Raw genomic sequence first — 18,847 nt, forward strand, 5'->3', positions numbered from 1 at the left:
AGGAAAGCAGGAACAAGAAGCCGGTGGGCCTCTTTGGGAGGGTAATGAGGTTGAAACAGGCTCAGGCATAAGCACTTTGGAAGCCTGATTAAACAAAGACAGCAGTGCAGGCTCAGAAGGAAGTCTGTAGAGATAGATCTACCTACCGGCTCTAGACTGAAGTGCATTTGGATTCCTCACCAAGAAGAAAGGACAAGTGACTCAGAGGAAAGTTTTCTGAATTGGCAGGTAAAGAAAAAATAATAGCGGGGCAGTTCTAGAAGAGAGAACGTGTCTTACCGTCAGCAATACTAGAGCCTTGGTCCGTCAGATAACAAGGTCAAAAGTCTCCTGTAAAATAAATGATAGGATCTTTGGACCAGAGGGCCTGAGAGATCACTAGGGACAGCCCCCTCACTTCCTAGAGAAGGAACTTGAATCCCAGAGAGGAGCAGAGACTTGACCAGAATCACCTGCAAGCCAGGGTTCTGACCTCTGTCTCTGGGAGAGTCAGCACAGTGTGATAGATAGTTAGGCTCCAGACTCTGGAGCCAGCCGGCTGACTTTGTCGCCCTCACGGACTGAGTGTGTACTTTGAGGAAGTTACTTATGCTCTGTGTGGCTCAGTTTCCTCATCTATAAAATGAGGATTCAAATAGTCAAACTACCATGGATTGTTGATGGATTGAATGAGTTATTATCCATCAAGCATTTAGAACAATGCCTGGCATGTAGGATGTATTATACAATACTAACTGTAATCATTACACCATACTGTTTGATTCAGGTGATAAAAAAGACATTTTAGTGAGCAAGACTGTGATAATGGCTTGCCTATGTGAGGATGGATATTTGGAGAGAATGCAGATTTATCAAGGTGCTACATTTTCGATAAAAGCTTCAAAGGGATTAGAATGTAGGTGATTTCTCAAGCCTTATGCTTTCACATGCAGTTTCTTTAAAGTGCAGATTCTTGGGCCTTATTCCAGATCATCTGAAACAGAATCTTTGGGAGGTAGGGACAGGGACTCTGTATTTTCCAAATGTGGGTCAGGTGGTTCTCTTGAACTTTAAGTGTGACACCGACTGCCCGTTGCTGAGGAAGTGGAGTAACCTTCTGAGGTAAGATTTCAAGGCTTTCCCTCTTGTGTGAGATAGGTGTTGTTTCTTTTTTCAACTGTTACAGATATGGAAATTCGGCCTTAGAGACGCAGAATAATCTGCCCGTAGCCATTCACTTTGTAATTAACAGACTAGAGACTCTCAAACCAAATCCTTCAGATCCCAGATGTCCCATCCTCCCAGTTACCATGTACTCTGGAGGAAGTAAATTACCACTTGGCTTCAGTTTTCTTCTCTGTAAAATGGGATAGTATTGGCATGTACATCATAGGATGTTGTGGAAATAAATGCATGTCAGGCATATCGCAGAATACCTTGCCTACAGCAGCAATCAAATGTCAACTGTTGTTTTTGTAGGGATTGGCATAGTCATGTGTACTCTATTTTCCAAATATTTCCTTCTAGAAGCCTTTGCTTGACACCCACTTGGTGCCTGCTACTGTGTTAGACTACTGAAATAAATGAGGTTCTTATGCCCAAGAGCTACGTCTCCATTAGAAACTGTAAATAAGAAACTGTACTCTAAGACAAGACGTGATCCTGGTCAGAAAGGAACAAAGAGAGCCATACTGTCTTAGTAAAAACAAAATTTCTCTACCAGGAGCCCTTGGGAATATGTCATTCTGGGCTGTTGGATTTTCTAGATAAACAAGCATATACTCTTTAAATAGTATTTTAAAAGAATATTGGAAGGTTGATATTTCCGAGCATAAGGCATACTTCACTGTCTTTTTTTTTTTTTCCTTTTTTTTTCACTGTCTTTTTAAACCAAGAATAGTATGTACCATGCAAACTCTTAATGATTCAGGATCACCATTGGGAACCTTTTTATTGGGTTGTCATCACATTGAAGTTCTTAGGAACTTCTGAGGTGTATGTACCTGTCTCTTTATTCTTGTGCTTGTATTTTTTTTTTCCTAATTTTTTCTCTTTCATTGTTGCAAAACATCCACTTCCTCACAGGAGTCATTGTGATCTATCAGGGGAAAAAAAAAAAAAAAGACTTGGGAATCAATTTGACCTGTATTTGTACACTAACTCTACTAGTCTGTGTGAACAAAGGCCATTCGTTCATTCAACAAATATTTATGAATGCCGTATTATTATGAATTCTGTTATTTATATATGAACATATATGCAAAGATATATGCAAATATATATTCATGTAAGTTTTTATCTTCAAGAGGCTGTAATGTGGACATTTCTTAATTATTGAGAACTATAGTTTCCTCACATCTTTAAAGTGGAACTGAGGCAATAGCTAACATGGGAGTGTTGGGAACATGGGGTGGGGTAGTTGGAAAAAGAAACAGGATTCTAGTCCATGAAATCTCTTAATGTTCTCATTCTTTATTCACAAGCATTATGCAGTATTTCTTTTTTTTTTTTTTCAACGTTTTTTATTTATTTTTGGGACAGAGAGAGACAGAGCATGAACGGGGGAGGGGCAGAGAGAGAGGGAGACACAGAATCGTTAACAGGCTCCAGGCTCCGAGCCATCAGCCCAGAGCCCGACGCGGGGCTCGAACTCACGGACCAAGAGATCGTGACCTGAGCTGAAGTCGGACGCTTAACCGACTGCGCCACCCAGGCGCCCCAATTATGCAGTATTTCTAGGCACTGTTCTAGACCCTGGAGATGCAGCGGTGAACAGTCTGCTCTCATTGAATTTACATTCTTGTGGGTGAAACTGACAATATATAAGTAAACAGATAATACAGTTTCAGGTAAGTGTCTGAAAATATATACAGAAGTGCAGACAGGATGAACCAAAGATGGCAGAGCCTCTCTCTCTTTCTCCTGCTTCTTTTCACGATGATGCCTATAAATGTGTTGCTCAATAAATAAATCCTTATGATTTATTATTTAAATATCAAACATTACTGCCAGGTAATATCCTTTAACATGTATCATATCCCATTCAGAAAAAAAAAATCTCTAAAATTTAAGGTTTGTTAAACTGCATTTCCTCCCTTTAGCCAATCTGTATGTTTAACAACTTAGAAGAAAATTCAACAAACAAATTATTAAAATAGCCTGGTATAAACAATTCTTATATCAAATGTTAAGGAATTAGGTAAACATGGTAATATGAACTTTATACACGAGACAGACCCTGTAAAAACCCTTTTGCAAAATGGGTAAAGCATGGTCAAAGGGAAGTAGAATGAAGGGAACAGAGAAAATGAAGGTGTTTGTGAGGGTCAGGAATAACAAGATAATTGATTTTTAATGTTTAAAAACTTCTGTTTTTTATACCACCAAAATCTTATCTCCTGTTATAATAAAATGCATCTTAAAATTTTTAAGTTAAGCTATTTCAGTACCAAGACTTGGAACAAATGGAGTCAGGGCAGGTGAAAATATATGGTGGCCTTACGTTGAAGGAAATACATAAGATAATTTAGCAAATCGGGAAGGGTGGGTGCTCCAAAGAATTTGTTCTTGAAGCTTCCTGCCATAGTGCTTTTTTCTTTAATTTTTACTACTAATTCTTCATCCCATCACATATATAGTTGATAAACACATTAAATTATTTTGCTATAATTTGTAGATCATATTTAGAATAAAATGTACACATTAGACAAATTTATATTTAAAAAGAACACAGAAAATCTCTTATCACTTAATACAAATGTCACTCCATGTTGCTTTCTTTGGTGGGTTGTCCATCTAATCACTCCTAAGAATGAGGTTCAGGACCTGGATGTGCCATTGACTTTTGGAATGTATGACCTTAACCAGTCTTTTAATCAGCTATTTAACTGATTATCCATGCTATGAATTTCCATGCTATAGTAATACCCATGCTATGAATTTGAGCCATATAAACTTGCTATATTTCACCATTTTTGACCTCTAAAATAATGATTTCATATGGTTCAGATGATAGATAGGTCATAGTATGACTATCAAATGAGATGTATGTGGAAATAACTTCATACTAGAGTGTGTATAACAAATGTGAATCATTATTTATGTAGCAATAAAATATTGACCACTATGTTTCTGAGATATGCTCTAGTAATTGTGTCACCATCCTATATTTAAAATACTAATATATTAATGGAGACAATTAGGCAAGTACATAAATAATTACAATACAAAGTAAAGTATGCACTGAGGCAAGAAAAAATAAGCTTAGACCAGATCTGATGATAATTTACCATCTTCTAGTGTTTAAATATAATAAATGATCAGATAATAGTCTGTAAGTACCCAGGGTGAGGATGCTTGCAATCGTAAGAAAACTGCATCCTAAGAAAACTCCCCTGTAGATTTGTATATCCCCATAGTCCTTCCAGAACTCGATGCTCATATATCTCAGTCATGGATGCTACACGAACTTCCTATCAGGTCTTCACATTAGTACAAAACTCTAACATATCCAAAGCCTGATGTAATGGTGATTACATTTATTCAAATATCTTCTAAAAATTTTAAATTTTATTTACTTATTTTGAGAGAGAGAGAGAGAGAGAGAGAGAGAGAGAGAGAGAGAGAGAGAGAGAGCGCAAGCAGGGGAGGGGCAGAGAGAGAAGGAGAGAGGGAATCCCAAAAAAGCCTGATGTGGGGCTTGAACTCAGGAACTGTGAGATTATGCCCTGAGCCAAAACCAAGAGTCGGATGCTTAACCGACTGAACCACACAGGCAGCCCCAGATGTCTTCTAAATTGTAATTTGGGGGCAGTTTATAGATATGTTCCTTGTGTGTAAGTTTGTAAGTGTCTATATTTGCATGCTATAATGTCAAAAATGATATTAGAAGTAAGATGGATTCAAGTCTCCCTTATCATTATCTTCACCAGATGCCAAATTCTAGATTTAAATGGATCGGACTATTAACTGATCAATTTATTATAGGACAGTGATGTTGGATGATGTTTTAGTTTTTTTGTTTTTTGTTTTTTGTTTTTTTTATGTTCATGGATTTAGAGACAGCTCAGTTTACAAGAAGTTTACATTTTTTTATGATTTTATTTATTTATTTTGAGAGAGTGAGAGAGAGAGAGAGAGAGAGAGAGAGAGAGAGAGAGAGAGAGCAAGCAAGCTGTGGAGGGGCAGAGAGAGAGGGAGAGAGAGAAGACCAAGCAGGTTCTGCTGTCAGTGCAGAACCCAATGTGGGGCTTGAACTCATGAACTGTGAGATCATGACCTGAGTGGAAACCAAGAGTCAGATGTTTAATTCACTGAGCCTCCCAAGTGCCCCATAGGAAGTTATAATTGCACACTTTCTTCAGAGCATTGCAGAGGGAGCCAGGATGCCTGGGGTTTAGCACGAGATCCCTGTAGGTTTCCTGTGGGACTGTGAATAAAATCCCTGTAAGTTCTTATTTGTAGAAAGTATAGAGGATGAGAAAGCCTTTTCCAGTTTTGTTTTTTGTTTTTGTTCTATAACTCTTTGCTAGAAAGAACCAGGAAAGTAGGAATATGTGTTTTGACTCCCAGCCTCTCATTTGTTAGAGGACCTGGGCATACAATATGGAAACACCATTTCAACATGAGTAAATTACGGTAGAATTAACTAAGGACAGGAATGCTTAAAGCATGCCAAATTGAGAAAGTAAACTCAAACAATAAACCAAAAAATATGGTGGATGTCTTGGTCCCTTCAGGATGCTATCACAAAATACTACAGCTTGGGTAGCTTATAAACAACAGAGATTTATTTCTTACAATTTTCAATTTTGAAGGCTCTGAAGTCCAAGATCACGGTGCTGGCAGATTTAGTGTCTCATGAGGTTCCACTTCCTAGTTCATAGATGGCAGTCTTCTCTCTCTGTAATCTCACAAGGAGGAATGGGGAAGAGTGCTCTCTGGGACCTCTATTATAAGGACATGAATCCTATTCATGAGGACTCTATCATAATGACCTGATCATCTCCTCAAAGCCCCACCTACAAATACTATGACTCTGGAGATTAAGTTTCAACTTATGAATTTTGGAGGCAACACAAATATTTAGTGTATTGCAGTACCTTTTTTAGGTGTGCTGAGCTTTGTACTAGATGTTAGTAAATGTGAAGAATGTGACCTGGGGGAAGATGGTGGAGTATAAGAGGTTATAATTTGAAAAGACTCTTGCTGAAAAAAAAATAACATGTAAGGTACAGCTAGCTGAATAATTTGGAAAAGAGGGTCTGTCCAAAGGAATAAAAAGGATGAGGGATGAGGTCTAATTAGATTTTGCCCAGGGTACGAAGATGAGCGATTATGAAATCTGAGTCAGGAAAGGAGTAGCCTGATAGAAATACTGTTTGGGGAAGACTGATGATCACACAGAAGTTAGAAGAGATTGCTGACCAATGACATGATAGCAGCAGGAAGGTTCACTGGGATGGGGGTGTGAGAGATCGGGGTTACAGCCAGACAAATCATTGCCTGGAGGCAGCAATTGGTTAGGATAGAGACTGGGGCACAAAATATCGACTTTGGAGGACTTGGTACTTGAGAGAAGAAAAGATCACTGTCTCAGAGTTAACAACTGGTGAGTTGACCCTAGATATATGTAGACTTTGATGGGAGAATTGGGAGTTCGGGGTGCACAGTAAAGGGTTATGGCAGAAGCAAGCTGTGGGCAATCAGGTCTTCAGACAGGTGGTAGTGGGAAGGGAAAAGGTGTCTGAAGATGAAAAGGAACTCCACTAATTATGGCAGAATGGAGGATAAATGGATATTGACAGATACAAAAGAGATTTTTTTAAGAATACAGTTTATCAGTTCAACCATAAAATTAAAAAAATTTATATATATATATATATACACACAATATATACAATTGTATACAATGTATATACATTGTGTACAATATACATCGTATACAATGTATATACATCATATTGTATACGATGTATATATACTAATATATATATATATGCTCTAAATGCATTTTATCCATGTGAGTTTTCTTTGCTGGAAGTGAAGTTGATATATGGGTTTGACTCTGGGATTAATATAAAGGTAAGGAACAGACTGGTCATTTTTCAACATGAAGTTGAAAAGGAAAGATTTCCATTTAATGAAGAAAAGATGTTAATGTACCTTATTTAGATTATATGAGTGAGTTTCTGGACTTTGACATATATCTAAAGCATATGAATAAATTTACTCCTCCAGGGCTCTTGGGCACTGTTGTGTGCAATGATTAGGCAATTTATTAAAGAGCATCAAGGTGTTCTTCAGCATCCTTTAAGTATGACAATTAATAATCAGAGTGGTTATAATAGCAGAGTAAGCTAAAAATGCAGGATTGCTTCTGAACTAAAAATAAAAATGGCATTATGTGATTTGGAAAACTCCTGAGGCCAACTGGAAGACTTGTTTGGGGGAAGGTCCAGAGAGGTTAAGCAATAATTTGATGGATTGGTAGATTGGATGGATGGATATACAGAAGAAGTCATGTTCAGAGTTTTAAATCACTTTTATCTGAGAATTGGGAACAATCCCATAGGTTTTGACGGCTCAAGTCCCCTTGGAAAACAGTAGTGACCTCAGCTGTTTTTTCTTACATGACATTTTAGAGTCAGCTCTTACCAATATTGAGAATCTTCAGAAAGGCCAAATGTTCTGTCAATATCATTCATTGGTCAGTATGCGTTTTCTCACATCATTTCCTGCTCACTTGGAAGAAAAGGGGTAATGATTGTGATGAGACAGAGTTGGTAGGATTTTTGTTATTTTACAGAAAAAAAATTCTAACTATAAAAACTTTTATTATGAATGAAAATTAGAACCATATATATATTATATATATATAAAGCATGAGCATTATTATATATGTATATTATATATGCATATATGTATATTATATATATATATATAATTTAATAAAGCATGAACTTTGAAGTCATACAATCTTAAATTTAGGGCTCAGCATTATTAACTAATTAAGTAACTAAATAAAGCCCAGCTCTATCATTTACTAGCTGAGTGAACTTGAACAACTTCCTTAACCTCTCTGAGCCTAAAAGTGTCATGTGGAAAACTGGAAAAGCAGGCCCAGTGATGTGAAATCCTGTCATAATCAATGGCAATCCTTTTCTGCCAATCACCAGGCAAATAGAGCACAAACCAAAATGAATGTTCCATGCTGGCTTTTCTGCCCTTCAGAAGATCCCAGTCCAGAGGGAAATTAAGAGCACATAAGGTTATGACAGAGGGTAAAAATTAGGCAAACATTGAAGGTGTTCTATTTCTGACACTAAACTATGAAAAACTTTCAAAAAAACAACATACATGTCTCATTCATCAATAAATCCCCACATAGCTTTTCACATAATACTCAATATATGTATTATTGAGTCTTTTGCACATAAATAGTTCACTAAAGTACATTATTAGATAAGTGTAGCAATAAATTCACACAGGATTTTTTAAAAATCTGAGTAATTTCCCTACATTATTTTTTTAAAAAGGTTTTCAAAAACATAGATAATAGTAAAATAATTAGGAAGTTATCAGGTTTGAGTATTTATTATCTTTGCTTTTAACATTATTTAAAGTTTAATACTTTGTAATAAATTATAATAATGACTATGTTTAAATACTGGCTTGAAAAAATTCCAGAATATTGAACAGTCTGCTTTCATTAGCCAGTGCTCTAGCACAACAGTGGATCTAGGCGAAGTTTTTAGGGTATCAGCCTCAGTTTCCTTGTGAAAATAGATAGCAAGTCTAGACAGTGTTTAAGGGCACAAGTGATTTTGACATTCTATGTGGTCCCCAAAGGTTTAGATTCATGTGTGACCCCATCTTTCCAAGTGTTGGCACAGTTCCTCAGGGGGCACTCCAGATCTGCTTTTGTGGTGTTCCCTGTGCCACATTCTGTCTCTATACCAGAAGGAGTGACACCCTGTCAAGGGAGCCTTTGAATCAGGAAGTCGAGGAACAGCCAATCAGCTTCTTTTCTGATCTGCATCACTACCAAATGCTGTTTTGTTTTGTTAAGTGAATTAGAGGATGTTGGTATACAATCAAGTATATTCCTACTCTCATAGTTTTAAGTATGGATGCTCTAAAGGGGAGTAAAGAGGCTTTAAATATCCAGAAAATGCTAAGTATGGGAACTGTTCCAAGAGGCCAAGGGTTGGGCAATTCATGATGAAAATTTGTGTCTGATGATTCAATTTATTTTTCCTGGACTGTGGGTAAAGACTTATGTTGAGTACAATATAGCTGGGGTGAACTGGTTCTTTTTAGATTTCACTTTTTCCACCTATTAAATAAGAAAAAGTAGGCTAGATGGTCTCAGAGATCTATTAATTCTAAAATCCATCTATAATATTAAGGTTGTTTGAAACTCTGAAATATTAGATTTGGAGATTTTCCGGAGTGCTGAAAGAAACTTAATGTAAGAGATTTGAATGACGACTCCTGGGGCAGGAAAGAAAAAAGCAAGAGAAAATGCAAACTGTTGGTGGATACCTCTTGGGGTTTTCAGCTCACTTCTGCAGAGTAGGGTTCCTTTTTTTTTTTTTGCTGAGTTAATACTAAGAGCACAGGGTATTTAATCCACAAAAAACAAGCTGAAAAGAAAAAAAAAGTGACTTGAGGCTTCCTGTCTGTGGGTGTGACTGGTTTGACAAACCCCCTTGAACACAGTGATTGTTCCATGAGTAAATTGACACTGAGATTCATCCAAAGGCAAAGCCTCTGAAGATAGGTAGGGTTTATCTTACTCTTCCTGCCCTATGGCACTAGCTGATCTCCTTCCTTCCTGTCAATAATATTTTACATCTTTATTCAGAGACCTGGAATCAATTCTGGATTTGCACAGGAGAGACGGTGAAGATCCTCTAACTTAGACCACTGATTTTCTAAATCACTGTAACAGAACCTGTTCTTCAAATGAAATCTTGCTTGGAACACTACTATACATAAGACAGGCAAAAGCCAAACTTCTTGGTGTTAAGAAGGAGGAGCGTCTGGACTCCTATCAATATGGCCATTTCTTTACATCTGATGAACACACGGAGGCACCGGAAACCCTAGAGTTTCATGCAACCAATTTGAAAACTGCTGATGTATTCCAAACCTCACTCTCAACTTTTGTAGTAAAGTCACTGTAAAGCTTGAGGTCTTGGGGGAGGGATGAAAGGAGAGGGGCTATTGCCCTATTCAATGTCAATAAAGGTGATCTAGGAGAGAAAAGAGAGGCGATGGCGAGCATTTTATGGTGAAAGAACACAGAAAGAGAAAGAACAGTTTGAACTGGAGAGAAATGAGGGGATAATTCAGGTTTAATAACTCTAGTGTGACACTTTTACAGCTTCCACGGGCCTTTCAAATATGCTATTTAATTAGTTCAATTCAGCAACTCTTTCCTGGATACACATTTTGTAATACCTGACCTAATCCAACCCAGGCACCAAGCACTGTATACAAAATAGGTAGCACATTATTTCAACCACCTGGTAAAGGAAGCATAGTTGAAGATACAAAGAGGCTAAGTAAATTGACCATGTCCTTAAAGTGTGACAATGGTAGAGCTAAAATTTGAACCCAAGTCTGTCTCACTTCAAAACCCATGTTCCTTCCACTCCAATCTCAAGGAAATATAAAATTGAAAGGGATACAAAGAGATATGGACGTTGCCTTCAAGTTACTTAAAATTCTCTACACTCGATTGTTGTCCAAGGAAAGTAGGGTGAATTATCATTGATGAGCTGCAACTGAAGGCCAAGAAAGTTTGGAGAAGGAAGATTATAGTTCAGGTGAAGGACTGGGAAATGCCTTGTGGGGAGGAGATCACTGAGGACTGGGTAGGTGTCTGTGAGGCAGCAGAGCTGAGGCGACTGTCCCTGTGTCACAGTCAAGGAAGCTGAAGCTCAGAGACTTGCCCGCGGTTTTGCAGCTGGTTAGTGGGGACAGCAGAAATATAGGGAAGGTCTTTAGGTGTCAGGGAGTGACTAGAGGGAAAATATGAATGTAACATAAGCAAGGTCTGATTTAGCCTTTTGCCAGTAGTTCAGTTTGTGGCCGTCTTCTCCATCCCCATTTCTGCTAGCATCCTCTTGTCTTACCTGGACTGGTGCAACCACTTTGCCCATAAACTGATGTGCTCGAAATCTTTCCTTCATGCAGCTTCCAGATTTCTCAGTACAAAACATATTCTGACTGGCAACCTCATGCTTAAAACCCTTTAAGGCTGTAGAGGTGGATATGCTTACCTACACATTTAATACAAAATTTGTGCAGAAAGAAATCCATCCGTAACTCGTGCATGGAGGCATGTGTGCACACGAGTATAAGTAAAACTGAGAATTTCTGAATAAGATCAGTGAGTTGTAGCAGTGTCAATATCCTGGTTGGAATATGTTTGAACAGTTTTGTAAGTTGTTGTATACCATTGGGAGAGCAGCATATAAGGTGCATGGACTCTTTCTGTATTTAAATCTATATTTATCTCAAAATTAAAAGTTAATTTTAAAATGTGTTGCAAAACCTGAAAGTATTGAAATATTTAAGCTTTCTTTAAACATAGCATATGATTTTCTTCTCCTCTCTCCAGTTCTGTTTTCCAGTGTTCTTTGCCCTAAATCTTATACTCTACTAACATAGAGTTTCTTGCAATTTTCTCACATACACCAAATGATTTTCCATTTTAGGATTTTGTCTATCTGTCACCATAGACTGCTCACTCATATTATTAATCCCTACCTGGCATAGCGAATTTCTTCTCCTTCTTTAAGGCTCTTTCTTTGATCCCTTAGATGAGCTGATATATTTTATCTTTGTACTTTCATAGCGTTATACATACTCTATTTATTAGAGGTTTGGTTTCCTGTCTTATTTTCTATACATTGATCTTCTAGAGATGACACTGTTTTATTTGCTTTTTATTTTCAGTGGCCTTTATTCTTGCTAGTAAATAATAGATGCTCATAATGTGTTTAACTTGAGTAAATGAATGTATTTCTCCTTACAGGTTGGAAATTATCAACAATAAATCCAATGCTATTATCTTCTGTTATGTAACAAGCTCAGAGTATTCATTTGCAAATTTAAGATGATTGACTATCTTAGTACACTATTTATTAACACTTTATGATATTAAAAGTAATGATGAAGAGTTTAGCTAATCTCTTCCTGGGGTAAAATTAGTCTACTGATAGTCACAATGAATCACATACTAAGATGATCTGTGTAGATAATATGCCGACTGGAGACAGCATCACCTGAGAAAGCTGATATTTTCCTCCACATTATATAGGGATCAAGGTTATTTTTTTTTAAGTAAAGGCAAACGTGGGGACCCAGCAACAAAATGGAACAAACAGAAATAATACTCATTTGCAATGTATTCAGATGTTTAGTCTGAATACTTAATCCTTTAGTCTAACATAGAATTTTACGTTCCAATTAACAACCACCCACATACACATCAAGGTAGGTTAACTGGTGATTAAAATTTTTAAAAAAGTAGAAAAAACTAGGTTCAGAGGTTTGAGTTTATTTTCCCTGGGCACAATGCTGAGATGGTAGTTATGAGAGAGGTGATTTTGCTGCAGGTGAAATTTAAATTTTCTAAATGCCTCTCTGTTTTCTGATTCTACTTTTTACCTGCTGGAAGCAGAATGGGCAGATAATCAGTTGAGTCATTTTAAAACAAGTTTAATAATAGGTCACCCTGGCTGTCAGACTTAATGAGGGAATGTTTATTTTCTTTTTGAAATCTTCAGAGCATTGATGCTGGATAGTGGAAGTGTAGAGTGTTAACAACATTATTAGTTACAGAATAACTTGATAGAAGATGTGATTGTCTAACTGTATGGCAAAATGGGATCCATGACATTGCCCAAAGAAACGCCACTCATGCAACTTGTAAAATTCGCTATACCTGCCTGCGTGGTTCTGCAAATGCACTTGAGTTATTCTTGATTGAGTATGCTTTAGTTTAAATACTCAATATCCTAAATACAGAGACTATAATTCTAGTTTCATTTTTGTTCTTTTAAGGTTCGTAGAAACCCCAGCTCATTTCTCTTGGAAAGAAAGCTATTACCGATCCACTATGTCCCAGAGCACACAGACAAGTGAATTCCTCAGTCCAGAGGTCTTCCAGCATATCTGGGATTTTCTGGAACAGTAAGTATCAAGTAAACACAAAATATTGTACTTAAATTATTATAAATGGGCAAATGCAGATTATAAAAATATTGCTTACTATGACGTGCTCCTAAAATCAATAAAAATCAGTCAATATTGTTGGAAAAATGTATTTCCTCCAATAGTATTTCTGTGTCAAAATTCAGTGCAGATTTATTCAGTTTATAATACTGAATGAAGATCATTATTGCAAGGTGGTATAATTTTGGAGTGTAATTTTGGCCTCCTGACTACCTCCAAATAGGTTCCCCAATGGCTCCCTTGATATTCAAAATCTGTTCCTTTGGCTTAAAGACTCTTAGTTGCTGGTACAATACAAATACCCCCTGAACAGGTAAAACACTAAATTTTGTTGGTCATTTATGCCTGCGAGGAAAATGATTATTGTCTTTATTGAGTTTGGATAAGTGAACAATTTAAGAGGAAATACCAGAGCACTTGGTACCCTAAGGGATGGGGTATAAAATACTAAGTTCCTGATACATCCTTTCTCTCCCACATCCACCCAGCAATTCTCTGACAAGGGTAAGGATTATGATTCCCATTTTATGAATAGGACTTAGATTTGAACTGCCCGAGATTACACATACGGCCTGTGGTTGAGCCACGATTCAAACCTAGAGTTTCTGACTCCAACCAATGAGCACTGCCATCTTTGAAACTGAGAGAGCTCACTGTTATCCCCTGGGTTCTTGTGTTTTAGTCCCATTCCCTGCCTAACACCCTTTTGTTTGTCCTTTCTTATAGGCCTATATGTTCAGTTCAGCCCATTGACTTGAACTTTGTGGATGAGCCATCAGAAAATGGTGCAAGAAACAAGATCGAGATCAGCATGGACTGTATCCGCATGCAGGACTCAGACCTCAGTGACCCCATGTGGGTGAGTGGCAGGAGGTTCTCCTATAATCTGTGGGCCATGCTATCCACATCTCTGTTAAATCTCTGTATTTCGTGGCATATGAGAAGGCAGGTGGCTCTGAATGGGCTAGGCCATTGGGCAGAAAGTCAGTGTGGTCAGTAGAGAAAATTAAGCATTTGTGGATTCTCTGCATCAACTCTGCCTACTGCATGTGCTTCTTCCACTAGTGTGGGAAATGTGGGCTGGGAATAATCCCTTACATCCTTTATCTGAATCTTTCCTCATGTCTATCCCAGTTGGGAAGGATGATACCAGTCCAAGGTTTTATAGGGGGAAGAGACAGTTAGAGTCCGAGTCTAGATCTAAATTCTATCCAAATTCTGTCTATACTAGGGCAGGATGGAACTCTTCTTCTTTAATGAGGGAGGAGAAAGTAAATTCAATGTGAAGACACAAGTTTAAGTACCTAGTAATAGAACAAGGGGAAAGAAGGTAAATAATACATAAAGTAGGTGGTTTTTGTTTTTTGACTTTTGTTTTCTTGGCTTTACCACTGAGTCACTAGTGACCTTAGGCCTCAGTTTCTCATACAAAGGAGTGTAATGGGTTAATAATAATAAAAGACACTTATCCTAAATGTTTGGATGAAATTTTCTGTATTTGTGCAGTACATCGTGCTAGTGGGCTTGTTTTGTTTTGTTATTTTTTAAATGATTATTCACCGTACAAATTCTGTTGCCTTTCCTGTAAACACACACACACACACCCAAACAAACAAACCCTTCTAGAAAAATAGGACAAAAAAAAAGGTGGAGGAAAGGTGGATATTTCATAGAACACATGTGGGCATGATCTTGGAAATCACTTTAAAAATACCTTGCCTTGCCTTTCTGATACAAGATGTTACTGGAATTTTCACTCTGTGTGTGTGTGTGTGTGTGTGTGTGTGTGTGTGTGTGTGTGTATTTATCTGGATTGTACTTCTTTCTTTCTTTGGATTGTACTTTTTTTTTTTTTTTTATATTGGATGAAGGTGTGTCGGGAAAGGGAAGAGGGAACAACCAAAAATATGAAGTTGTAACTTTGTGGTTACACTGATGTTTTGTCACTAAGTTGATGAAAAGAAAATGCAATTCTTCAGTGGCCTCTTCCATTCTAGTATCAATACACTTTTCAGTTATCTTTGAGCTAGTGAAAGGAGACTGATGGATAAATCCAAGGCAGGTCACCCAAGGCCTTGGAATGTATTATAATTAAACATAAATGGGGGAAATTCTTATACGACAGTGGCTTCGAAATTAGGATATCCCCAATTCACTGAATAACATCACCTCTTGCTAGGTAGTGCGAGCCTAGGCAAACTTATCTTTGTATGTTCTCTCTGGGGATTTTCTGTTCTGATTCCTGGGCTCATAAAAGTGAGCAAATTTATATAAAGCTTAAAATGGAGAATCAAGCCTTTTTATTTACAGTTTCGACTGTCATTTCACACACTTTCGCACACTGTAGCATGCGATTTTTTTAATGTGTCATGCTGTTGACTTCATTATATTATTATAAATTTTGTCCTTAGGAACATCTTGGGTTTTTTATTGGGGGGGTGGGAGGTTGATTTTTTCCCCTCTACCCAATTCCTATCTACCCCTCAACAACCGTGTATTCTATCTTCTCTGGGAAAATTTCCATATCACCATTCTTCACCATATAGCAGAGACCATTCCTCTGAGGCAACTGAGGTATATTTTTAGTCCTATTACATATTATAAAATATTATCATTGTTTATTTCTCTGTCTCTCAAGGGGACAGGGGCCATATTTTGTCATGCTCAGTATTTGTTTCAATATATGTCTCATAATAGACCCTCAGGAAATTTTGAAGTCATAAGAAATGAGATTTGGAAGTTATCTATAAAGTCCAAAAGTTCTTTTTCAAGCAGCCCTGTCCAAAAGAAGTTTCTTTCAATGATGTAACTGTTCTATATTCTGTATTGTTCAATGCAGTAGTCACCAGCCACATGTATCCTTTGGGCATTTGATATGTGGTTGGTACAACTGAGAAGCTTAATTTTAACTTTATTTAATTTAAATTTGAATGACCACCTGTGGCTAGTTGGTAATATATTGGGTAGTGCAGTTCTAGAATATCTCCAGCCAGGGGGTTATTCTCTTCTTGAGCATTCACATCAGCAATGCTTCCAGTCCCATCTGCCTCTTGTATTCCTTCCCTTTTGACTATGGTCTGTCAGTGCCAAAAGCATTATGCTTTTTAGGTAATTTATTTTTTACTTGCACTGTTTTTTTTGCTTCTGCTGGAAAGTACCCAGATTTGCTATTCGAGCAAAACTTCAGTCATTTAAAGTCCATTGTGATGCTTTTACAAATCAGCTAAGGAAACTTTAGAGAAATCCTAGTACAGTACCTGAGTAAGAGACATGGAAGCTATACAGGATGTTAGAAAATGGAAAGAATCGGGGCACTTGGGTGACTCAGTCGGTTGGGTGTCCGACTTCAGCTCAGGTCATGATCTCACAGTCCGTGAGTTTGAGCCCCGCACTGGGCTCTGTACTGACAGCTCAGAGCCTGGAGCCTGCTTCAGATTCTGTGTCTCCCTCTCTCTCTTCCCCTCCCCCACTCACACTCTGTCTCTGTCTCTCTCAAAAATAAACATTAAAAAAAAATTTTTTTTAAAGAAAATGGGAAGAATGAAGGGGAGAAAGCCAAGAAATTACACAGATGCCATTGCTCTCCTGATAAGTATCTACCTAAGAATACACTGCTTCATGGGTTGAGGGATATTGTTATTTAAGAAGTACTGATATTTAAAAGAATTATCCATTTGTGTTCAACATTATTTCCCGAGCATCAGTTATTCATATATATATATATATATATATATATATATATATATATATATATACACTTTATATTGATTCTTTGAAATTGACTTTTAATAACGCTCCTGGGAGGACTGACCTGATTGAAACTGAGAGCATTCAACTTAACATTGATCCATATGGTCCTGTTATAATTCTAAATCACAAATTTTTGAAATGACATCATCCTTCAAACAAGAAGCTGCTGCAACTAGTGTGAGGTTCTTTCCTTCTATTACTTCATAGTATATTTTTGCTTGACTTATGTGTAGGTTAATAGCTAAATAGTTCCAAAACGCTACATATAAGTTACTTTCGTTTTCCATGTGATAGCTTTTTGTAAAATTTTGGATCTCAGCCTAGATGTTCTCACTGTGCAAGAAATATGAATCTGTGGACATGAAACAACATGTCCGATTATTAAGGACAGAAATCGTGAAATCGAGAATGGCATCCATCTTTAATGACTTTTGATATAACCTTCACCTTGATAATTAGTCAAGAAACGGAATCTTAATGTGTTGCTCTGATTATTAGCAAAGAAGTCTGAATTGCAGAGAGTATATGTGCCTTCTTCATTAGAATGCTTTTAATGTCACTGAAGACTGAACTACATTGAATTAGCAAATGAAGGTGAATGAGATTTCTCAATTTTTTAAAATAATTTAGCCTATGTTTCCAAGATCCTGTTGGCTTCTGATTCTAATGTCCAGTATATATTACTTCACATCTCAGCCTTGCCTTATTTACAAACTGTCACAGTATGCCTGTCATGTCTTCAATGGGTAGATAATGGCATCAATATTTAAATGTTCTCCTGGAATGATTCATGGAAACTACATAACTTTTATTTGTGCATTTGTTGACTCTTTGTGCTTTAGAAGAAGCCGTATATAATTGAACTGGGTTTTTCCCTTGCAATTTGAGTGGTAATTATCTAAAACCATCCATTTTTATAAATTCTTATTGTAGCATCCCAGATATACATGAAGAGTCTTTAGCTCATCACCTCTGCATTTCAAAAGAGCAGATAGTGTGCTTGTATTTGGAAAGGCGTAGACCACAGCATACTGCCCTACATCTTAAATGGCCTATGATTCCTGTAAGATTTCAAGTATATATACACTAGATCTAGCAACAGACATTTCCTTAGTACTTACTGTGTGCTATGTTCTTTGTGATACAGATGAAGAAATCATGGTCTCTAGCTTTGAGAACACCCTAATGTAGCAAATGAGCCAATGTGTATAAAGTTACTTAGGAAAAGTATTCATATGTATATACTTTTTGAAGACACACATAAAAGGAATGATTTATTGTGCCTGAGAAGGACTGGCAGTGAGTTACAGAGAAGGCAATGTGTTACAGAGATTTTTATTTAAGCCTTGAACTATGAGTCAAATTGACCAAAACAGGGAAAGGAAAAGAGGCCCAAGTTTTTGTTATGAAAACAACTTATTAAAAATACTATACTGTAAAGCTTAGAAGTTTTAAATGATGAGGCTTAAACATTTAGCTAAGGAGAAATTTCTATAGAAAAAAAGGACAAAATATACATTTAAAATTTTATAACACATGGCAAAGGTTTAATAGCCCTAACAACCTAAATATTTAAAACTACGAGAAAGAGGGGCACTGGGGTGGCTCGGTCAGTTAAGGGCTCGACTTTGGCTCGGGTCATGATTTCACGGATCATGAGTTCAAGCCTTGCATTTGGCTCGGTGCTGATAGTGTGGAGCCTGCTGAGGATTCTCTCTCTCCTCCTCTCTCTGCCCGTTCTGTGTTCTCTCTTTCATGCATGCACATGCTCTCTAAAATAAAATAAAATAAAATAAAATAAAATAAAATAAAATAATATAAAATAAAATAAAATAAAATAAAATAAAAATTTAAAAGAGACTAAAAT

At 37.0% G+C, this 18,847-nt stretch overlaps 1 protein-coding gene across 7 annotated transcripts in view; it reads left to right on the top strand.

Moving 5' to 3' along the window:
* Positions 1 to 18,847, top strand: part of TP63 (tumor protein p63) — a 230,286-nt gene that overhangs the window by 71,543 nt on the left and 139,896 nt on the right. For all 7 annotated transcript variants that reach the window (XM_058730825.1, XM_058730833.1, XM_058730824.1 and 4 more), the window contains exons 2-3: positions 13,060 to 13,188; positions 13,957 to 14,089. In XM_058730825.1, coding sequence (XP_058586808.1) covers positions 13,060 to 13,188; positions 13,957 to 14,089 — 262 coding nt within the window. The remainder of the gene's footprint in view (positions 1 to 13,059; positions 13,189 to 13,956; positions 14,090 to 18,847) is intronic.

The sequence above is a fragment of the Neofelis nebulosa genome, chromosome 5 (genome assembly GCF_028018385.1).
Source record: "Neofelis nebulosa isolate mNeoNeb1 chromosome 5, mNeoNeb1.pri, whole genome shotgun sequence".
Taxonomy (NCBI): Eukaryota; Metazoa; Chordata; class Mammalia; order Carnivora; family Felidae; genus Neofelis; species Neofelis nebulosa.